The sequence below is a fragment of the Anabrus simplex genome, chromosome 9, assembly GCF_040414725.1.
Source record: "Anabrus simplex isolate iqAnaSimp1 chromosome 9, ASM4041472v1, whole genome shotgun sequence".
Lineage (NCBI taxonomy): Eukaryota > Metazoa > Arthropoda > Insecta > Orthoptera > Tettigoniidae > Anabrus > Anabrus simplex.
This window is the reverse complement of record NC_090273.1, coordinates 126,626,197-126,651,505: the sequence shown is the minus strand read 5'-3', so window position 1 is coordinate 126,651,505 and position 25,309 is coordinate 126,626,197. Positions and strand designations below refer to the sequence as shown.

General features: G+C 39.2%; 1 protein-coding gene across 3 annotated transcripts in view; it reads left to right on the top strand.

Moving 5' to 3' along the window:
* Positions 1–25,309, top strand: part of LOC136881030 (polycomb protein Sfmbt) — a 381,497-nt gene that overhangs the window by 342,273 nt on the left and 13,915 nt on the right. For all 3 annotated transcript variants that reach the window (XM_067153628.2, XM_067153622.2, XM_067153627.2), the window contains exon 14: positions 15,113–15,261. In XM_067153628.2, coding sequence (XP_067009729.2) covers positions 15,113–15,261 — 149 coding nt within the window. The remainder of the gene's footprint in view (positions 1–15,112; positions 15,262–25,309) is intronic.

The window sequence follows — 25,309 nt, the reverse complement described above, 5'->3', positions numbered from 1 at the left end:
AGGATGCCGATTCAATCAGCACTCTCTTATAAGTGGTGTAGTTATGGAGTAAGGCGCTAGATTGTGCCACAAATCAAGTAGAAAGAAGGTAGAATGTTTGTAATTCCTTCTTATGTCATTAGATGGTACTGACATAGCTTCATCTTTGCTAGTTTACTCATCCATTGTGAGTGTACGATCTCTGAGCGCTGGACGCCTCTGATCCAATATGGCAGCTTCCTTGTTTGTTTATGTCTGCATGTTGTGATTTGTTTTCAGTAATTTTATGTTCTAAGCGACGCATTTGAGTTATTTATCATAACATATTAAGTTTATTAATATTCCTACTGTAGTTATAGTTACTTAGCAATATATTTACGTCGTAGTAAAGTTGTAAATAGCACATTTATCACAACAAGGCATGTCGTCACGTAGGCCTATTTCGGGAGAAGAAATTGCGGAACTTTTGGGTTGCTTTGAAGATGTAAGCGACTCTAATTTTAGTGAAAGTGATGATAATGATGTTTCTGGGCCTGCAGATAGCGCACCAGAGAATGTCAAATAGTTATAGTGAGAGTGCTAATGAAAATGACAGTGACAGTGCTAAAGAAAATGACAGCGACAGTGAATTAGATGATTCTTGGACTGAATGCATATTCCCTTAAAGTAATGTTGTCTATCCCCACCATTTTTATGAAATCCCAGGGCCAAAGCATGTAGGCCTACCTCAACTTGATGCTCCACCCATAGAATATTTCAATCTGTTCTTTACACTTTCATTCCTGACACTATTAGTTGATTTTGTATGTTGTTCTTACCTTCTGAACTGTTCTGTAGTAACAAATACTGCTACTACTGTCTGATTTTTTATTATGGACACTCGAGTTTAGGCTTTAATTACAAACGAACCAATAGGCCTATTGAAATTCGAGTTATACCAATATTTTCCTTGTTTAATTCTACATTAGCGTATATAAGACGCATTGTTTTCGACGTTCATTAAATATTTTTTATTTGTGGTTGTAATAAATATTGCCCGGGTTTTTGGCTTCTTCTTTAGGAAGCGCTCACTTAGGAATATATACAAGGAAAACGACTTGTCTGATTCTAATGAAATTTTTATATGTTATAACCACATGTATTTGTAGTGTAATACTCAAGTTACAATTTTTTTCAACGACTCTGAAAAATGTTCTTATCATTTTTCTAAAGCAACTCTTTCTCAGCCCAGGATAAACGTACAGCAGCAAACTTGGGCTTGTTTTGAAGCACTCAGTCATGGTTATCAGAAACTACAACAACTGTAACCGTACAGTATGGTACCGAATTTATGAAGAGTAATATTCAGAGGAAGTTTTGTGTACGCCGGACCGTGCGATTAACAGCAGACCGGGTGGTGAAATCGGGCGCAGTGTTGCCGCGTTCAGTAGTATTCACGAACGCAACAAACACAGCTTTTCGTTTAATTTCATTCGTTTACTTTCAACCTTTAATTTTATTTCCTCTTATAAATTCCACTTCCCATCACCTTTTCTCATAAGGGCTTTGGACCTTCAACGGCTGGTTTAAAAATGGTTAACTTCCTAATTTAGAAATATCACACTGTACAATTTTTACAAGAATTATTTGTATTATTATTTACATATATTTACGGTATTTAATTCTATCAATTTTCTTCGTCTGAAAAATCACTGTGTTCCGAAGAATCGGTGCTGCTGTCATTCATGTTGATTATGACTGACTCGAAATAAGGGACATTTGCAGACAGTCCATCTTTTTCCCAGTAGTGGTCTTCAATTTTCTTCACGTGTTTAATACATTGTTTCCAGAGTTCAGGGGTCACGGTACGTAAGGCTTCTCGGCATAAAGCATAAATTGCTTCCATACCTCTACCATTTTCTAAAGTGTTAGCCATATTTGTTTTGGCTATTTTCCCTTTTACGTAAGCCCAAATGAGCTCGATTGGATTAAGATCGCAATGGGCCACTGGTAACCAAATAATCTGTACATCTGGTCGTAGTCGTGTAGGCAGTTGTTCCAGCTTCTTTACCGGCGTTTGAAACTAAGGCCTGGCAAGGAGAATCAGCTCTGATTTAGTTAATTTGTTATAATCGTCAACTCCAGGTGGTAGTGAAATAATATTTGACGTTATCCAATGTATGATTTCACATTTCAGCTATGACATGTTCGGGTTTTAAGATGAAGGATCGACTCTCGTATGATATGGAGTTTGATCTATAACGACAGCCGAACTTTGAGGCAACAAACTCAGGACTGTCATGAACCATTCTTCATAATGAGTCGAGTTCATCTCATTCTGGTAATCACCACTACTTTTCTTGCCAATAAAACAAAGTTCTGCACCGTCAAGAAATCGTTCTTCACTTCCCATGTGTAAAATTATGACCTGGATGACGTATTTCCATCATTCTCCTTTGAAGCGGCTCCTACTCTCTTCACTGACGACAGCAATAATCCAAGACAATCTGCCACCTTCTGGTACACAGGGAACCTCTTGTCCCCTACTTTTTTCCCCTCACATTGAAAGAAAAAATAGCACTCAAAATCGCTGCAAACCGGGTGAGTTGGCCATGCGGTTACAAACGCGCAACTGTGAGCTCGCATCCGGGAGATAGTGGGTTCGAACACCACTGAGGGCAGCCCTGAAGATGGTTTTCCGTGGTTTCCCATTTTTACCCCAGGCAAATGCTGGGGCTGTACCTTAATTAAGGCCACGGCCGCTTCCTTCCCATTCATCGGCCTTTCCTCTCCCATCGTCGCCATAAGACCTATCTATGCCGGTGCGACGTAAAGCAAATAAATAAAAATCATTGCAAGTTCACCCTCTGATAACGGCGGTCTCGGAGGCATCTTGAAGTGACGTGGTCAACATGCAGAACATAGGAAAACTGAAAATAACTTCCGGACAAACCAAGGTCACGGGCATTCAGTTTCACAACTGCCCGGGGCAAGTGAACTGTGTTCGTTGCGCGCGTGATTACTACTGAACGCGGCAACACTGCGCCCAATTTCACCACTCGGCCTGCTGTTAATCGCATGGTCCAGCGTGGACAAAACCTCCCTTCAATATTACTCTTCATAAATTCTGTACCACACTATATGGTTACAATTGTTGTAGTTTCTGATAACCATGACTGCGTGCTTCAAAATAAGCCCAAGTTTGCTGCTGTACCTTTATCCTGGGCTGAGAAAGAGTTGCTTTAGAAAAATGATAAGAACTTTTTTCGAAGTGGTTGAAAAAAGTTGTAACTTGAGTATTACACTAAAAATACATGTGGTTATAACATATAAAAATTTCATTCAAATCAGACAAGTCGTTTTCCTTGTATATATTCCTAAGTGAGCGCTTCGTAGAAGAGAAGCCAAAAACCCGGGCAATATTTATTACAACCACAAATAAAAAATATTTAATGAACGTCGAAAAAAATGTGTCTTATATAAACTAATGTAGAATTAAACAACGAAAATATTGGTATAACTCGAATTTCCATAGGCCTATTGATTCATTTGTAATTAAAGCCTAAACTCGAGTGTCCATAATAAAAAATCCGACAGTAGACACAGTTCTCTCAAATGATTACTATTACCCCCCCCCCCAAACCCCATGGCACTACAGCCCTTGAAGGGCCTTGGCCTACCAAGCGACCGCTGCTCAGCCCGAAGGCCTGCAGATTACGAGGTGTCGTGTGGTCAGCACAATGAATCCTCTCGGCCGTTATTCTTGGCTTTCTAGACCGGGGCCACTATCTCACCGTCAGATAGCTCCTCAATTCTAATCACGTAGACTGAGTGGACCTCAAACCAGCCCTCAGATCCAGGTAAAAATCCCTGATCTGGCCGGGAATCAAACCCGAGGCCTCCGGGTAAGAGGCAGGCACGCTACCCCTACACCACGGGGCCAGCAAATGATTACTATTACTATCCCAAAATGCATAAAATATCCAATCGTTGACAGGTTACATACACTGTTAGTGTCTTTCTCTCCACATGTTCAATGTTTTTGGAAATTAGTTTATAAATTGGAAAGTAGACCTACATTTGCAACATAAATTGGTATATATGATCCCAAGTAACAGATAAGAAAATGCTTGGGTAATTGGATTTCATAACCTTTACCGTATGTACCTACTAAACTTTGGTTGTCTCATAGGATGCCAGGAATACATTCTTTCTGTCTCTCTCAGTAATAGACATACTGTATAATGTGGAAAAATGGTCCCGAATTCTGGAAACCAACATTCATAAAAGGCACTTTCATGCAAACTAACATTGTATATGCGCCAAAGTCAGAAGAAAAGTCATATTATGCAATATAAACGTCCAAATATTCGCTATTAAATCAAAAATCTTCAAAATATGCATTATTCATGAATTTTCTCCTAAAAAGGCCAAAATATGCAAACATGCACGGAAGAAGAACTGTTATTTGGAATCGTTAAAGCACAAAACGAATATTCGCGCAGTTTCAGAACTGTAACCAGCTTATTTAAAAACGTGCATTTTCATGGAAATTCGAGCTCGACTTATGACTTACTATATGGAGACAAACACTGGTAAGCCACCCCTAGGGATGCAAGTGGGTAGGGGTGGCATATAGAATTAATCGAATCTATAGTTTTCAGGAACACTGAGATAAACAGTGACTCTCTGGATCTTTTTACAAAAGAAAATATTTATAAAATCCTCCTATCAATACAAGTCAAGTCATCTGTTAGATGAAGCAAAGTCTATACATGTTTCAGCCTAATCTCAAGGCCATCTTCAGTAGTAAAACAATGATTACATAATATACAAACAAATTAAAAATCGTAATGATGTGAAGTGACAGTGATCATGATTAGTGAGTTAAAAACACATTGAGGTACTAAGTCCTCTCGTCTAATAGATCTTGCTGACTGTTAAATAAAAACACTATGCTGAAGAGTGTAGTGAGACCGTCAATACTATGAATAAAACGTGTATAACATCTGTAATGAAAAAAAAGGAATATATGAGTGGATGAAGGACAAGTTAAAAATGATGTACGAAAAGAAAACTCATATGACTTATTTGTAACTAAAAGTTGTCGTCTCGAATGGAGATGACCTTGTCGGTCTCAAGTCACATTGACAACTAAGCCTGTGTGTGGCTTACTGTGTATCTGTGCCGATGTGGTTGGAAGGGGTAATGGAGGGGGAGGGGCAGGGAGGGAGGGACGTTGTGATTCGCGGAAGGAGGGTGTTGATGGAATGGCGGGTCTTGTTCTAGAATGTCGGTAGTGAAACTCTTTTTTTTTTTTTAATGAACTGTTCGCAGATGAGCGGGACAAAGGTTTCCAATAAAATATTTTTCCTTTTGTTGATTTCATTTAAGTTATAGACGGGATTGTTATATTGGTCGATATCTATATATATATTCTCTAGTATATTAAGTAAGGGACCTTTCTGTTCGTAATGCAGGATCTTTAAATCTTGATCAATTGTTGTGTATTTATGATTTTTCTCTCTACAATGTTCGCTCATGGCTGAGTAGCGATTATACTTTAGGGCATTAAGATGTTCGGAGTACCTTACATTGAAACTGCGGCCTGTTTGCCCAATATACGTTGAAAGACATGATTGGCATTTTAATTTGTATATTCCAGAGTTAGAAAATTTTTTGCTGTTGACAGTATGAGAATTAATTCCTTTTTTCTCATTACAGATGTTATACACATTTTATTCGTAGTATTGGCGGTCTCACTACACTCCTCAGCATAGTGTTTTTATTTAACAGTCAGCAAGATCTATTAGACGAGAGGACTTTGTACCTCAATGTGTTTTTAACTCACTAATCATGATCACTGTCACTTCACATCATTACGATTTTTAATTTGTTTGTATATTATGTAATCATTGTTTTACTACTGAAGACGGCCTTGAGGTTAGGCTGAAACATGTATAGACTTTGCTTCATCTAACAGATGACTTGACTTGTATTGATAGGAGGATTTTATAAATATTTTCTTTTGTAAAGTGATAACCGTCAATATGGAATGAGATTCATAACCTGCAATGACTCTCTGGATGTCGTTTAATTCCAAGTTCAGCCCCCATTGTCATAGGAGGTGAGAAGGGGTGAAAAAGAAAATGTCCAAATATGACAGATTATGGACATAAGTGTGTGTATGTTCCAGCATAGCTCTCAACCAAACTTGGTACAAATATGACTTACTATCTGGAGAAAAAGAAATACTGTGGGGGCATAGTATCGCTAGGAGAGCGGTGAAATGTAAAAATAATTAAAAAACGACAGATAATAGTGTTGATTCCATAGTTTTTGGCATCACTGAGATGAACTGTGACACTCTGGATGCCATTTAAGTCAATGTTCAGCCCCCACCGGCATTGGGGGTGAAAGGGGTGTAAAAGAAAATCCAAAAATGACCAAGATTATGAATTACGCGTGTATACATTACAGCATAGCTAATGTGACTTACTATCTAAAAAAATACTGTGGGTTTAATAGACCCTTAGGAGCTGAGGTAGAAAGGGCTGAAATATAAAAATAATAGAAAACGACCAATATTAATGTAGAATCTATAGTTTTTGGGGTCACTGATATGAGCAATGACACTCTGGATGTCATTTAAGTCCACGTTCAGTTCCCATCAGCATAGTGGGTGAGAAGGGGTAAAAAATGTCAAAAATGTCAGATTATGGATGAATGTGTGTATTCCAGCATAGCTCTCAACCAGACTTAATACACATGTATCTTACTATCTGGAAATGTTACTGTAGAGGTAATAACCCTTCCTCCTAAGGGAATGAATGGGATGAAATATAAAAATATCCTAAAATGACCTATATTAGTGTCAAATCCATAGTTTTCGGGGTAGCTGAGGTTGTGACATTCTGGATGTCGTTTAAGTCAATGTTCATTCCCAATCAGGATGGAGATTAGAAGGGGGTGAAAAAGAATGTCAAAAATGATGGGGATTATGAATGTACGTTTGCATGTTCCAGCATACATAGTTCTCAACCCAACATGGTACACATATGAATTACTATTTGGGAAAGAAAACTGTAAGATAGGATTCCCCTACTGGCCGGGGTGGAAAGGGGGTGAAATATAAAAATAATAAAAAATGACTAATATTAATGTAGAATCCATAGTTTCCGGGGTCACTGAGATGAATTCTGGCAATCTGTTTTTGTTGTTTAAGTCGAAGTTCAGTTCCCATCGACATGGGGGTTGAAAAGGGGTAAAAGAGAAAATATCCAAAATTAGAGATTACAGATGTATGTGTGTATCTTCCAGAATAGTTCTCATCTAAACTTGGTACACATATGACTATCTGAAAAATTACTGTGGGGGTAAAACACACTAAGCACTCCTAGGGGAAACTGAATTATAAACATAATTGGACGCGACTGATATTAATGCCGAATCCATAGTTTTGGAGGTTGCTGAGTTGAACTCTAACACTTTGGATGCCGGCTAAGTCATACTTCAGCCACAGTGGGAATGGGGGTTGAGAAGGGGTGAAAATGAATTTAAAAGTAACAAAGATTATGGATGCATGTGGATATGTTCTGGTATACCTCTTAACCAAACTTAGTCCATATATGACTTACTATCTGGAAACAAATACAGTACTGTATGGGTTAGACACTCATAGCGCTCGTAGGGAAGGGAGTTAAATTGTAAATATAATCAAAAACGACCTATATTAGTGTCGAATCCAAAGGTGTAGGAGTTGCTGACATGAATAGTGACACTCCCGTTACCGTTTATGTCAACATTCAGTCCCCATAGGCATGATGGGGGTTGAGAAGAAAAGGAATGTCCAGAATGGCAGGGATTATGGATGTATATGTGTGTGTTCCAGCACAGCTCTCGACCTAACTTGGCACACATTTGACTTAATATCTAAAAAAAAATTAAAAAATAAAATAAAAAATCTATGGATGTAAGACATTCCTAGCACCCCTAGGGGATGACATGTAAAAATAATTAAAAATAACCAATATTAATGTTGAATCCATTGTTTATATGTCGCTGAGATGAATGTGATGCTCTAGATACCGTTTAAGTCCACATTCAACCTCCATTGGGATAGGTGCTGAGATGGAGTGGGAAGTCAATAGTCTAAAATGACCAAGATTAGTGTTGAATCCACACTTTTGGGGGGTTGCAAGGCTGATTGGTCACAGTCTTCATGACAGTTGAAATCTTGTACACCGTATCTATAGTGCGACAGTTACATAAATACATACAGTAAACGTCGTTAATTCGAAGTTGTTGGGACGCAAAAATCAAACTTCGAATGACATGTTTTTGAATTAACCTCCAACTCATAATTCAGAAATGCCAACCTTCACCGGGTCATAAAATATTCTAAGGCCCATTACTGCATGCAATTAACCTTGATTCATAGTTTAAACCTTTCAAATGCCATGGAAATTTTTTTTCCAGAATGTATCCAACAAGGTGCATTTACAGTATTCAAATAATGCACTTTGATATCTCACTGGCAAATATAACCTCATGCAATGAAAAAAAAGAGAAAAAGAAAACATAATTAAAAAATGAGAAGAAATCTATACTGGCTCCCCTGTGCAGGTGCATTATTCATTGGATTACTGTACTGTAATGCATTTTAGATACCTTGTACTTGCATGGAAAGTACCCGATACCCTTAAAACATCATGGCTTATCGAAATTTCCTATGACGAGAGGAGAAAGTCTCGCTTCCATCTGCATTACAACACAGTACAATGACTCTATCCTTGTACAATTTCCCGCCATGGCATTTCACTCATAATTCAGAAATGCCAACTTATGCCGCTCACAAAGACCCATTAATGCATGTAATCACCTTCATTCTCAGTTTAAACCTTTCAAATGCCATGGAAAATACTATTTCAGAAATGTATCCAAACAGGTGCATTTACATTATTCAAATAATGCTCTTGGACAGGCGAAATGCCTTCGGAGCCAGTTTGCTCCCCTCTCTTGAGGAACAACAGCAGCTTAGCGAGCAAGTAAGGGAAGTGCATGATGTAGTACGCACTGAAGGTCAGTGGCTTAAAGGTATAGCACATCTATCTGGACAGGTTAGATTGCAGCACGATTCGCATGAACTCACGTGAGGTGACAGTAGTGTGTTCCCGCCTTTATCCTCGTACCACACAACGTTCAAGCCTAGTCGGTAAATGCTGCATTTACTATGGAAGAGAGTTCAGCACAGCGTAGGCCATCGACGCCAACAAGTTTCAAACCTTCTTGGAATGGAGAGTATTTGATACTTCAAGAAAATAGCACACAAAATGTTTAATATGTAATAAAATATTGAATCACATTAAAAAATTTAATCTGCAGCGCTGTTGTTCCTTATGTCATTCCAACAAGTATGATAAATATGAAGGCTGGAAAAGCATAATGTTACTAGGAAAAAAAAAACACATTTGAAGATGTATGTATATTTCATATTACCCTATTCAACTCTATATCATAATATTTAATAATTCCTCTGAGATTATTTATGTACCGGTATGTATTTCATCGTTGTTGTTCATATGACAACATTTCCGAGCGGTAAGTATAGTACCGCCACGGTATGCAACCCACCTGTCCGCTACTCTCTTGTCACGTGACTGACAGCCGTCTCGAGTGGAGCAAGTAACACCGGCTCCCTAGAGCAAATACTTGACATCTGCACTTGGATAAAACACTGGCAAGCACAAGCTCACACAAGGAAAGAAAAAATAGCACGATTCAAAGATGAAGACAAATTATGCTGGCTCCCCAGTGCAAATACTTCATCTTTTGGATTATTGTACCGTTTGCATTTTTAGATGCCTGGTACTTGCACGGAAAGTGCCCAACACCCACCGTTGTACGATTTCCTGGCTAGCACTTCTCCCCTTTAGAAATATAAGTCCATTTGGGTTCGGCATTTTAAAAAATGCAGTTTCATTGGCATTGGCAATATTGTTCGGTGCTTATGAATTGATTATATGAGCCACGCTTTTTCACCAACTGTCGGCATCACCAGTGTTCGCAGATTCTGCTTCTCCGCACACTGCCTGCTACATGATGTGACATTTTTTTAAATGCTGAATACAAAAGAATTACGATTTCGTTTGAACTTAGCAAATATGAAGCACACTGTAGACACACCGAAGTGATTGAAAGTGCGGAAGGCTACCCCTGCACGTTGTGGAAAACACATTCTTTCAAGTCGCGGAGGAATTTTGAATTTAAATTACTCTGTAAAATACTATTTTTTTAAAATGTAAAGGCAGTTTTGAATTAAAAGTCTGAGTTACGTTAATAGGACCGACATTGTTCTTCAAATTACGAATTATCGGTATTTTGAATTAAAACTATTTAAATAACATGCAAAACCGTACCTCATGTTTCCGGGAATGAGAGCTTCTTCGAATTAGGAGAGATTTTGAATTAACCGATTTTGAATTATTGAGGTTCTACTGTACTTCCACACACACACGGTTTTTTTGAAAGGATCCTGTATTTCCCAGTTAATTCGAGCTTCCACAAAGATGAAGTTTTACTAAAAAATGAAGCACTCTAAAACTACATAATAGATCAAAGAATATCAATCAGTGTCTCAATAAGGAATTCTACACAAATTCACTTTACACATAATTAACAGGTAATACAAATCTTAAAGGTATGTATGTCCAACCCTTGTTCCATTCCTCTATGGGGTCGGGTATGAAGTGAGATGAATATCGTAGCATGTTTGTATGACCGGGTGCCCTTCCTGACGTCAACCTCATCGGAGGAGTTAAGGAGATGAGATTAAACGAATAGCGTTCATGATATGTGGTAGTAGGAAGGGAGAGGATGAAACCCAGTGCCGGTACATGGTCTACTCCTGTCAAATAGCACCCAGGGGTCTGCTCAGTGCTTCACATATCCACCCAATGGTCAAATCAGCATCAACAGCATCATATGCCTTCACTCTGTATGAGCACTGCGGGAGAGGTTTGGAATTTAATCCAGGCTTTTGGCAGAGAACCTAGTGATTAGATATTGTATACCACCACCTCTCCTACCCTACAGGCCAAAATTCTGATGAACATTTTTTCGACCAATGGGACTGGAATCGGGTAACCGAGCTTTTTAATGGGTTGGTTAGTTTTCCTTTAATTTTTGTTATATAATTTACGTTGACATGAACGGCTATCGTTCAACTATATTCATAGTTTTTTTATTGTTATTTGTGGGAGGGATAAATTTATGTTAATGATCTGTTCAAACAATTTATGAAATGAAATAAAGTGTATCTTGCAAGACATTTTTATTGATAAATTAATATCCTACTAAAACATCTGGAGTGGCCAAGACTTTGTGTACATTCAGAGAATTTACTACAGATGAGAATATCCTAACCTACATTCCAGACTTTTAAGTCAGAGTAACCTCCAGTGGGATTCATTAAACTCTAATGAAAAAGTGTGTAATGTTCAGTAATGAAGTAGTGCAAATAGGGGTGAATTTTTTTAATGTGTGTTCATTGAGGTTGGCTTGATTAGCTTTTTTTGTGATGTATATTTTGATAACTTTTTAACATTCAACAATTTGCTTTTATTATTGAAGTGGAAAATTTTTAGATCTGTGGTGATATCTGTGAAGTGGTGAGAGTTGTCCAATATGTGTTCGTTGAATGATTGTCTGTTGTATTTGAGTTTTTGTGTTCTTTGTATCTGGTGTGGAAATTACATTTCATCTGGCCAATGTATGTGGCATTGCAATTTGGTTTTTGGCATTTAAGTTCATAAATTCCTAATTTCAAAAAATTGTCTTTGTTATTCAGATTACATTCACCAGTTATTTTCTGTAAAGTTTTGTTTGTTCAGAATATCATTTTAAATCCTTCCACTTTGAACACATTAGCTATTGTGCACGTATTTTTATTCACAAAATTAGGAACCTTATATTTATCATTTTCGGGTAGAAGTTTGTTTGTTTGTTTGTTTGTTTGTTTGTTTGTTTTTCGTTGTAGTTTTAATAGCCTGTCTACTGTGTTGGGAAGATAGCTTATAACTGTTTGTATAATACTAATAAATAAAAATAGTTAATCGAAATTTCCTTAGTATGGGTGCCTGAGTTCACCAGAATGGATCCCTCGAATTTAGGTAGAGCATGGTAATTCTTTATATCCCAGGGCGTGTTCATAATGCTGCGTACTGGTACATCTGCTTCAGGCCTTACATAACCTTCTGAAAACTACTAAATAGGTAGGAACTGCACCTAGGTTCATCAATAACTCCACTGATTCTAAAATATCTAACTATATTCTTAATAAAATCTGTGCATGAGCACCTCAATTGTGCCAGAAGTTGAATGGTTAAAGGGCCTGGAAAGGTTTCAAATTGTGAGTCTTGGGTAGCTCTATCAAACTAAACAAACAAATTTTTAAAATCACTTCCAGCCTAAATGCAGTTCCGGAAAAACAGCGTAAAATCGCTTGTTTCTTTACTGATTTTCTTTTTTATTCAAATCCTAGCAAAATTAACTTATTTACATAATTCTCCCTGTAATGTGTTCCTTGGTTCAATACCCACAGGCTTTTTTGATTTTTTGGAAAATGTCCACACCGAATGCAGTTATAAGAGCTTAAGTGAAACTCTGTATTGATTCACATCAGCGCTTGTAGTGGTGCTGAAGTGAAACAATGCATTGACTCACATTAGCAGTCGTAGTGGTAGAAAAAGGCAAACTGCTAATCTAATCGACTGGATAACTATGATTAAGAATAGGATTGTAACTTTTAGGAATAAATAAATAATATATTCTCATACTTATCACTCGTGTCGTATCTATTCATCTAAGTGCCTCTCCAAGAACCTCAAGCTCAGACACTACAACTCGGTAGTCAAACCATCTGTTCTGTATGCTTCTGAGTGCCTTGTAATGGCTAGGAAGGGCCCACTCAGAAAGCTGGAGTTAAAAGAGAGGAAGATCCTGAGGAGGATATTAGGACCAATCAGAGAGGAAGGAGGCACTTACAGAATCCGCCATAATAATGAACTGTATGAACACCAGGAGGACATCGTCACGTCTATAAGGAAAAGGCGCCTGACCTTTTATGGACACTTGGCCCGTCTGGATTCCGAAAGACTCACCAAAAGGATATTCACAGTAACAGGAAGAGGCAAGGCTTCTAAGAACAAATGGATCACGTCAGTTAAGTCAGATATGGAACAACTAGATATCCCACCGGGACAAACTCATGACCGACTACTGTTCCGTCAAGCCATCCGACACGGAGTTTTCCCAACGTCCCTTACAAGTAAGAAGACTACAGGAACTAAGTGGACCGAGGAGAGAAAGCTGGCTCATAGTCAGCAAATGAAGGAGTATTGGAAGAAGAAGAAAGCAACAACTTTACCCAAGAGTAGATACGAGCCCCGTGGTCCTCAGTAGGCCTAAACGACAAAGAAGAAGAAGAATATTCTCATACTTTATTGTATTTTATTTACCTAAAATTCGTAGCTCATATCCCTAGGATATTTTCAACATTGAGTTGCTTGCCTGAAGTGGTAGAACTGAGGATATTTTATTTCCATCATGTTTTTATTATAGACTTGTGCCTATCGGGCATCAGTACATAAGACCCTGTGTTTTAATCTTCGCCCCTTGTCCTATAATGCCTCTGAACTTCAGATCACTTAAGACATCATTGATCTTGTTATCTCATAGGTCTCCTCTCTTACTATTTTATATTATATACAAGAACGATAGAGTTCATTATCATTATTATTCTCTCGAAATCAACCACCTCCATCATCCCCATGTAATCCAACCACCAGAGTGAGCAGATACACAAAGATTTCATGCAGCAAGTTCATTCCTCCCATTGTGGATCAATGGTAAAATGTAGAACTCTGGGTTTCAAGATCATAGGTACAAACCCAGCAGAGGTAGTAAAAAGTCATATGGTGATGACATGTTACATTTGGTGTGCCTGTTAAAATTTGTTGAAAACTTAGCATAGACTGCACATTTCTCTTGAACAGCCACTCTTATTGGATCTTTTGATTTGAAGACACTGTAAATAAGAACATAACGCTAGGCAATATATTTTTTCTTTTTGTTTGTGACGTGGTGCTCTCTATGTGTGACTAGTTTATTTTGTCTTAATATGAAGGAAGATCAATAATATAATGGTCCTGATTTGCTTGTGGGGTCAGGGCATTGATTGTTTTATGCTTTTATTATTTTCACCCCTATTTTTAACTCAAGGTTACTACCCTGCCTGTGTAGATGACTCCCTTGGGCCTCCCAGGCTGTAGAGAACTTTTATTGGTCATCCAGAGCAAGCTTTGGGTTTTAAAAAAATCAGAAAAATAAAGCATTAAAAAATAAAAGCATTGACCACAGAAGTGAATAAGTGCCACTAAACCATTGGTTTTCCTTCAACTTATGGAAAATAAATTAACCAGTCATACATAGGGAATACTGCATCACAAAAATCATGTTGACTGGTGTAATATTGAGTAAATGGATCTCTTAACAATAGCTTAACAGAACTTTGTTGTGCATTGTTTAGCTTGGCATTAATTTGGCCATCCCTGAAAATTTATTATCACTAAACTATAATTTTCTGTTCTTTACTGCCATTTAATTGCTAAAGTCATTAGCATGAAATAGGATTGTTTGATTTTGTAATGTAAGAATTAAATGGTTTTAGGTAGATATATTTAATTTCTTTCCTGGTTCTATATTAGTAAGTTATTTTCAAACTGTTGTATATTAATATATTAATGAAATGAATTTATTTTAAACATTTTAAATAGTAAAAGTAACCATGAACTTGGATCTTAAGCAGTCTGCTTACCTGCTAGATCTGCTAGATGTTCAGTAAGATACGGTCATTTCAGATTTTAATCAATGAGAAATGACCGTATCATATTGAGTGTATTTCCTACTGTTTTACCTGTAGGAATCACCAGGTACATGCATGATTTTTGAGAATGATTTGTTGAACAAGCAAGATTACTCAGCTGATATTATAGTGCAGGCTATGTACTATTTATACAGCATAAACCACATAGATTTTATGTCCATTACCTTGGCCTGAAATCCATGACTAAGTCATAATCTTTGTTCTCTGCAGGTGATGGTGTGCCTGAGGGGAATGGACTTCCTGCTCGGGAACCTGAGATGGGACAAGAACCGGCAGGTCCGGATCAATCTCTTCCAGTGTCGTCAGAGCCTAGCCAACCTCCTATACCTCGTGGTCGCACTGCTACCTCCTATATAAATGTAAGTCGCTTGCATTTATTTCCTCTTCTATTTCTGTTACCTAATTTTCTTTCTGGTTTTAAGCACACTCCAGGCCAGTCTTAAGAGTTTGTGAGCGATGATCCTCAAAGTCTTAGGACAATACTGTCATTAGCTATAAAGCTCTTATTTGGTAGTGATCTTGTAAATTTATTCAGTAATGTGATGTCCACCATGGTGATGAGCGTACCTATTGATGCTAGGTTTAGAAAGGTTTTTATAAAATACGGTGTCTACATTTTCTTGGCATGAGTATGGAAAAGCATAGGGGAAAGCCATACTGCAGGTAATTATATCCTATAATGATAGCGAGATAGTTTTGTTTCTTAAATATTAAGTTCCAGTGCTCTACCTAACGCAAATGTTTTCTCCTGCACCTGTCATTTTACTTCCCATCAGTTAGGATAATGGATCAGTGTCCAGCTCCAGGACTAAATGGCTAGCATGCTGGCCTATGACCCAAGAGGTCCGGGGTTCGATTTCCAGCAGGCTGGATCAGGGATTTTAACTTCCATTAGTTAATTCCTATGGCTTAAGGGTTGGGTGTTCGTGCCATATTCAGCATTAGAATTCATCTTAGGTAGGGCCCTGTCCTCACAGATGTGCAGGTTGCCTATACGGCATAAACTCTAAAGACCTGCACCAGGTGTCTCTGGAGTCCACATGTCATTATTATGGATCATTGATTTCTGTGTTGCCCGTTCTTCCATATCCTACTCCTCCAGTTTTTCTACTTTACTTATCCATATTTTCCTTGGTTTACCTCTTGTTCTTGTACTGCCTGCCTTCCATGCCTGTTGTGCTCTTGAGGTTCTTTTTGTTTCCATCCTGCTAACATAGTCTAACTACTTTAGTCTGTTGACCACTACTTGGTCATACAGCTTCACTACCACAAGACTTTTCCCCTAAAACATGTTCTTTATACGGTCTTTTTTTTTTTTTTTTTTTTAGTATGCTGTGCCTATGACTGTTAAATCATATACCGTAGGAGATCTTGCAAGGTGACGCTGAATGACACATCTAGAAAAACTAACCTATGCACTTCATTCTAACTAGGTACCTTCAATGCAGACATCACAGTAATACAGCTGAATAATCCATCTGTGGATCCTTCCAGCAGGCTGGATTATTTGTGTGAATGATATGCCTCCATCTGTTTTCTTTGTAAACTACTATTTCCCTTTTATTTTGTTAGATAATAATTAATTTGGTCTAACTATCTCCTTGTGGTATATTCACCTGGTCTTTATCCAGGCACCCAAGCACCATCCTTTCTAAGTATTAACTGGGAATCTGCATCTCTTGTATTTGCTTTACATGGTCAAAAGATTTCAGCTATGCAGCTCTCGGTCTTTACTCCATTGTCAAGTTCATTTGTCTGTCCTGCCTTGGATACACGTTTTCTCCATCAGATTAGTAAGTTTTTTATGCCGTCCTGATAGAAAGAAGAGGGATTTGTGCAGAGCCAGTTGCGTACGAACTCTTCTACACTTGCATCCTCATCAAACCGCTGTCTTCCTAGGTCTTGTTTGAGCTGTCCAAACAAATGGTAGTCGAAGGGCGATAAATCTGGACTGTACGGAGGGTGTTCCAGAGGTGTCCAACGAATTTCCTCCACTTTTTCCCACTTTGAAGCAGCAGTATGTGGCCTTGCATTGTCATGGAGAAGAATGACATTTCAGATTGGTCGCCGGCGCCGCTTGTTGTGATACGCAGCTTTTGCTTCATCCAAAAGGTGACAGTAATACGCTGCATTAATTGTCCTTTGTTCATGAAGAAAATCCACCAGCAAAACGCCCGTGGAGTCCCAGAAAATGGTTGCAAGCACCTTTCAGCAGTTGGGCGTGTTTTGAGCTTGACCGGACCTGCTTCGTCTCTTCGCCGCTACTCCATGCTTGCTTGCTTTGACTCTGGGGTGTAATGATGCACCCAAGTTTTGTCACAATACGACACAAGAAATCCTCTCCTTCCTCCCCTTAGTGACACAGGAGTCTCTTACAAACTTCTTGTTGTAAAGTTTTTTGTTCTTGGTTGAGGAGACAAGAAATACCTGGCAGACAATTTTCTGAACTGGAGTTCATCTCGGATGATGGTTTGAACACTTCCGTAATTTATTCCTACGGCTAATGCAATTCGCCACGTAGCGGGAGACCAAGCACTTGCGCTGTGACTTGTATTGCTGTAGCAGAATCAATTGAACGATCGCTGATAAAGTCAACTCATAAACATTCCGAGTTGGGATCAAGCAGTTGACTGTGCAAGACCTCCTGCAGAAGGCCTAAGCCCTTTGTGATTTTGCCCATCATCTGTGAATGAGTTTAGCGATCATGACTTGGTGCAGTATGTGCATGGATGTCTGATGATATTCGCACGCTACCTGCAGGCAGGCATTCAAAGGAGCGTTATATTCTCTCACGAGTATGTGATTTAATGTTATATCCTGAGCAAAAGACAATTCGCACTTATTAAGAAATTGAAAGCAATCCACCGCGCATTATGGTTTGGGATGGGCTGACAGCCAACTATCTGCTTGGTGTGTAATTTTTGATAGCCGTGTCAGTAAGCACACTTGCTGCGAAAACCAGTAGTTACTGTAGTTGCCTATGGAATTAACGACAAGAGGAATAGCTGACATAAGTTATATTCCAGCAGGACGGTGCTCCACCACATTTTGCTCTGAATTTCTGCAGAGAGCTGAACATACTGTTTCCGAACCTCTGGATAGGTCTTGCTTCACAAGACTTTCCTGCCCCAGTGCCATGGCCCCCATGAAGTCTGGATCTCATCGCACCAGACAATGCGCTCTGAAGTCTTGTTAAAGAAGAGGTGTGTAAACAGCAATGTGTGAATAACAATACGCGGAGTTTGTGTAACATTTCAAACTATGGCTCCTGTTGTACTGCCTGGGACACACAAAGGAGTGTGGCAAAACACAAACCTTTGCATCAAACCTGAACTGATGCACACAGACATTGTAGTTGCATTAAAAAACTTTGTATCTAAGTGGCTATACTATATGCAGTGTAAAGGGACTTTTCGCCCACCCTGTAATGTCTCGTGTATTTAATACATAACTTTCCTAGTTGGAGAACTGCAACCACAAATTTTGGACTCTTCTTTCATCTATGTGTACTCTCTGCATGTGTTCTTACACAGTAAGTCACTGCTCTGCATCTGTTTCCTAGACGTTTAAATATTCTGCTCATGCCAGCTTTTTTACCTCCCCAAGCGTCATGGCTGGCCGAAGGTATGATTTGAACGTTGTTTTACTCTTAAAGGAACTGCCTTGTCCCTGTCTAGATTCGACACTTGTATAAGAAGTTGGATCCTTTGGTCACTCTATTTTATTCTAGTTTAACATTCCCATTACTGGAGACAACACTTCCTAGATTGCTCATGTTTTTCACACATTCAATTCTGTGGATGTGGATGTTCTACTCATTTTCATTTCCACAGTCTTTTGCTTGCTCACAATTAACTTGCTGTATAATCCCAAATACCTTCTGCACCCTGAATTTCTAACAAAAAAATAATAATCGGATGAAAAAATTAAATGTTTAATTACCAGTTTTATTTATATTAAAATTGCTCATTTCAAACTCTTTACAAGAAATCAAAATACCACATAAATCAGAAATTAGTTCAGTGTACTACCATTGAAATTTTAGTCACTTTTACCTTACCATACAAAATTCCTCTTCACTGCCATCCATAGAATTTGAAAATCCATTTCTTGAAACTTTTCCTCACCAAGACATTGGAGATGCAGACTTATGCGATAGATCACATCTGTCAGTCATGTATTTATAAATTCATTCTATTTCGGAAAACTGTGCTCTCTACCCTCAGAAAGGCCATAGTAACATTTCCTTCTTGTACCTCCGGTCGCAAATGCATGATTCATCAATATCACAATTTCTGCCAGTGGCACGATTTCCAATAGTTTCATCTTCCGTCGCAACTTTGTAAGTTTCTCATTCACAGTAAATGACTGCAAAACTTTCTTGACTTCATTGCATTTTCTTTGAAAACTTGGAAGTATAAATTACCTGCCACAACTGTAGTTTCAAGTCGCGTGACTTGAAACCACTGGTATTTGGGATTATACAGTATATTCTTTAAACTTGCCACTCCAACAATCCAACCTTGTCTATGCCTCCTTTCTCTCTCCCCAGATAGCATCATCATTGGCAGAAATAGATGCATTCAAATGCATTCAAATCTTCAGCATCCACTGCTTTAATTTCCTTGGTAATGATGACCATGAGTGTGGTGAAGAGTAGTGGGTTCAACTGAACCAAGCACTGTCATATTTGAAACAGGTGTAGGGAAAAGAAATGGCAGGGTATAGGTTTGGACAAATAAATTACCACACAAAGGAAAACACTATTCTCTTTCTCTCCAATCAGTAATCATTTTAAGTAACTTCACAACAAGGCAACAGCTCTCAGAGCTTCATTAGTAATGTGGGACCGGGCGAGTTGGCCGTGTGGTTAGAGGATGTGCAGCTGTGAGCTTGCATCCGGGAGATAGTGGGTTTGAACCCCACTTTCGGCAGCCCTGAAGATGATTTTCTGTGGTTTCCCATTTTCACACCAGGCAAATGCTAGGGCTATACCTTTATTAAGGCCACGTCTGCTTCCTTCCCACGCCTATAGGCGTTTCCTATCCCATCGTCGCCATAAGACCTATCTGTGTCCATGCGACGTAAAGCAAGTTGTAAAAAAATTAATGTGGGAGAATATTGAATTCCCAATTTTCAAGGCCTATGAGCCTTCACTTACCTGACTAAACTCTACTGGACACCCGTTGCCCTTTTATTTTTCACGGAAGCCAATGAAAATATGCATAGCATTGCATAAGAATAAAACCTAAAGGGACACGAGGCCCAGTGAAACAGAGTATCACCCACACTACTACTTTGTGACTAGAAGTTCTTCATGTGATAAGATGTACATAATGATCGGGTATTGAATGTTCCTCTTTTTTTTTTTTTTTTTTTTTTTTGCTAGGGGCTTTACGTCGCACCAACACAGATAGGTCTTATGGCGGCGATGGGATAGGAAAGGCCTAGGAGTTGGAAGGAAGCGGCCGTGGCCTTAATTAAGGTACAGCCCCAGCATTTGCCTGGTGTGAAAATGGGGAACCACGGAAAACCATTTTCAGGGCTGCCGATAGTGGGATTCGAGAATGTTCCTTTTCATCTCTCTATGTATATGACTTGATTGGACACTTGCTTTTTTCTTTCTAATACTTCCATTATCCCAATAGAATCCTTTTCTCCTTTTATGTTTATCCTGTGTTCCTATTCTTGGGTATTCATCTTACACATCCTTTTCTGTATTCATCCAGCTTCTTATCATGCACTTCCCACATCAAGACTGAAGATCTGTCAAAATTGCCCATTAATGATGGTTGATGCCTACCTACCTGAAGAACCTCAGAAGGAGAAACAGGCTCGGTCAGATTCAGTTCCACAGACAGAACATGCATGGAAACTGACATACAGTATTACCCCGCATTTACATTCCCGGCTTTTACGTTTTCCTGCCTTTTATAACATTTTTTGTTGGTCCCCTGAGATTTGCTATAAAAATGAAATGGCGTATGGCTCTTAGTGCTGGGGAGTGTCCGAGGACAAGTTCGGCTCGCCAGATGCAGGTCTTTTGATTTGACGCCTGTAGGCGACCTGCGCGTCGTGATGAGGATGAAATGATGGTGAAGACGATACATACACCCAGCCCCCATGCCAGCGAAATTAACAAATTATGCTTAAAATTCCCGACCCTACCGGGAATCGAACCCGGGACCCCTGTGACCAAAGGCCAGCACGCTAGCCATTTAGCCATGGAGCTGGACTGAGATCTCTTATGCTCACAATGTATTAAAATCCTCAAATTTACGTTTGCGACATTTTATGCTTCCCACCGTTTGAGAGGGGGGAAAAAATTGAGGTAAAATGGCGTCTCTATTAACCTAAAACACTTTGAATAACCATGGCATGATGACCAAATCAAACAACCATGGTCTATAATAAGTCTTAGAACTCTCAGTATTGAACTTCCGCTTAACCAATGCAGTGCATTCTTTGATATCAGGTGTTTTCCACAACGTCCTAAACTTTATTTTAACATCTGGCAACGAGTTGAATTAACTCCCTGAAGATGGTTTTCCGTGGTTTCCCATTTTCACACCAAGCAAATGCTGGGGCTGTACCTTAATTAATTAAGGCCACGGCCGCTTCCTTCCCATTCCTAGGCCTTTCCTGTCCCATCGTCGCCATAAGACCTCTCTGTGTCAGTGTGGCGTAAAGCAAAATAGCAATGAATTAACTCTCTAAATCTCACATACACACAAATTTTCCACCATAATCCTATGACTTTTGAATGCAGGTAAACAAACACCCAAAAAAAAAAAAATCAAAAACATACAGTATCTGGGTAATGGCAAAATGTAGAGCCCAACGAAACCGCAGAGGAGGAGGAGATATCAGGTGTTTGCTTTATTGCCAAGTACAGTATAAGCCACAAGGAGACGTTATCAAGTGATTCAGTGTTGGTCTTGCCCGAGTTCGTTATTTCACTGTTATTGTTTTACACTTGCGTTTGTTGTTGGAGTTGTTACAGTTATTGTCGCTGATTCATCACATTTATTTTTGTTATTTGTTACGTTTTTTGTTCTTGTTATGCTAGTCGAGCAGTCAAAGAGAATTGCCACAATCTTCCATTTCCGTCGTGTGTATTTGTTAATTCTTCTTTGTTATTGCTTTATTGTTTTCCTGCTAATAAAGGAAAAAAATAAGGAAAGAAAAACTTTCACTATGGTTGAGAAAGTTTGAATATTAGAAAAGGTTGATTCGTACAGCGGAGCACATGTTTCATTGGCACGCAAATTGCCGCTTCCTGTATCCACGCTGAATACAATTGTGGAAAACAGAGGAAGTATTACATCAAGTGCTTCAGAATGTGGACCAAACTCCAAGAAAAGGAAGTATGCGTCATACTGCAAATATGAGAAAATGGAAGAAATTGTAAAAAGTTGATTTGAAACTTCAAGAGCCGCAGGCATTTTAATTGTGCTCTTAAGGGAAAAGGCACTTAAAGTGGCCAACATTGAAAATTTCAGTACGTCCAATTGCTGGATCGACCGATTTAGGAAGAGGTATAACCTAACCTAAAAAAATGTTTGTGGGGAATCTAATGCAGTTAGTGATGAAGCTGTGGAAGAAAGGATCGATAGAAGATTGCAGGAGGTGGCCAAGGATTACGAACCCAGGAGCATTTTTAACCTAGATGAAACTGGACTGTTTTTCAATGTGTTGCCCAGCAAAACTTTGGCATTCAAAGGAGATAGATATCATGGTGGGAAACACAGCAAGATGAGGCTCACAGTGATGTTGGGAGCCAATGCCGATGGCTCTAAGAAGCTCCACGCCTATGTGATAGGGAAATCTAAAAGGCCTCGTTGCTTCAAGAATGTGCGATCATCGCCTACTGCCTACAATGCCAACATAAGGCTTGGATGACCTCATATCTTTTCCAACAGCAGTTAATTGCTCGGAATTCAAAATTGGGTACGCATAATAGGAAGATCCTTCTATTCATCGACCGTTGTCCTGCACATCCCATGGATGTTAATTTGAGGAATGTGCAGTTAGAATTTCTGCCTGCTAACTGCACAAGCAAGCTACAACCTATGGATTTAGGGGTTATTCACTCCTTTAAGTCACTTTATAGGAAGAACCTGGTGCAGCAAATTTTATTCCTTATGGATGCTGGAAAGGATCCATCTTTATTTAAAGTTTCAATCCTGGATGCTCTTCACTTCATTGCGGTCTTGGAAAGCCGTGAAGCAGACTACCATCTCAAATTGTTTCTTGAAAGCAGGATTTTTCAAGAATCATCCTGAATCTCAGCTGCCAGAAGAAGAAGAAGAAGAAGAAGAAGAAGGAGGAGGAGGCCTGCTACCTGATGTCTGGAGAATGTTGCAGGCAGACTGCACTACTGAAAATTTTCTTCGGGTGATCACTGCAGAGGAAAGAAGTGTGGAGGAGTTGGTTGCTGAGCAAACAGCAGTCGAGTCTCCCACCAGTGACAGTGATGAAGCATAGGAAGACAGTGAAATGATGCCCACCAGTGCTGATGCAAGTGCAGCAGTGGTTGTTTTACGCAGGTATCTGTCATCTGTAGAGGGAGGTGAAAATAATTTTCATAACCTTTATGATCTTGAAAAACAAATAGTCATAAGAAATAAGAAATGTAAACAGAGATCGATTCTGGACTATTTTGGTAGGAAGCAGTGATTATGTAGTTTTCCATCTGGAATAAATTTGTGTTATGTTGTAAATACTTCTGAAACAACTAGTACAACACAATCTCGTCTCAAAAAATACCACAAGAGGATGTAAATGGATCAGAAAAGAGAGGATCTGGAGGAAATAGGCCTTACAACAGAAGACACCACAAATAAGATAAAATTGAGTACAAAACTCAAAAATACAAACCTCCGCTTTACCCTCATATGAAACAAACCAACACCACGCATATTTTCAATTGAAGAAGGGGTACGAAGATCGGAGCGTCTCAAGAAGTACTGGGAGGACCGCAAAGCCCGAACAATCCCTTCAAAGAGCCTGAACGATGGACTGGCTAAAGTGATCCTATGTGGTCATAAAAGAAAAAGAGAAGAAGAAATGCAGGTACAATAGTAGCAATTAAAATGTTTCATTCAGAGATAATATTGCATCTTAGATAATTCTATAGCCATTCTAAGAAAGTTGTTTGTCCAACCCTTGTCCCATTTCCCTACGGGGTCGGGTATGAGGTAAGATGAATCTGTCGTGGCGGGTTTTTATGACTGGATGCCCTTCCTGACATCAATCTCATCAGAGGAGTTAATGAGATGAAATGAATGACGTGATATATGATAGTAGGGAGAGGGTGAAACCCGGTGCCGGCACCTAGCCTACTCCTGCCGAATAGCACCAAGGGGTCTGCTCAAGGCTTAACGTCCACATCCGACGGACAAATCACCATTGACAGCATGATATGCCCTCACTCCATATGAGCACTGCGGAGAGGTTTGGAACTTAATCTACACTTTTGGCACGCAATCTAGTGATTAGAAATTTTATACTACCACCTCCCCTACCCTGCTGGCCAACATTCTGATGGTGAAAATTTTTTCGACTGACAGGACTAGAATCGGCTAACCTTGGTGTCAGACCGTTTTAGACTTCAGCGCCTTAACGATCATGGCCACCAGGTGGGCAGCCATTCTAAGAAAGTAACTACTGTATATTAAAAGAATATATTACACAAATTTTTAACCACCTACCGGTAACCTTCTCCTGGGTAAAGGATGAGCAGAATTACAAAGGCAGTGTAGTCAACAGTTAACACAGTACAGTAATTAATTTACATGGACCTTTATTTGAGGTAAGTACAGTAAATCGATTGAGATTGAAATACTCTATAAATTAATAATATGTATTTGTGTAACATTTACCTCCTTTTCCAGAGCATTTTTATATATACCTGTAACCCCCTGTGTGTGGGGGAGGCAGGTGAATAATACACCCACGGATCCCCTGTCTGTCGTGCGAGTCAACTAAAAGGGGCGACCAAGGGCTGATAGTATTAGAACTATGAAACTACTTTTTATTAGTACCATCACGCGCGGTACACCATGGGTCGCTTTTACTTGCGAGTAGTACCACTCTGTTAGGTACTGAATAGTTTTGTGATTTGTAGCACTCAAGCGGGGTTCAGTGTGGGTTTCCAGTACCCGTGAGTCGTACCCATGTGAGCAACACTACGGGTCTGGGCGTTGCTTGTGAGTTGTACCACTATATGAGCGACACCGTGGGTCTGCGTTGCCAGTGATTAGTACCCACTATATGAGGAACACCACGAGAATGCCGGCGCCCGTGATTACTACACCTAGGTGAGGAACCTCATCGGTTTGCGTTGGCTATGATGTGAGAAACACCATAGGTCTGCGTTACCCTATGACGTACAATACTTGTGAG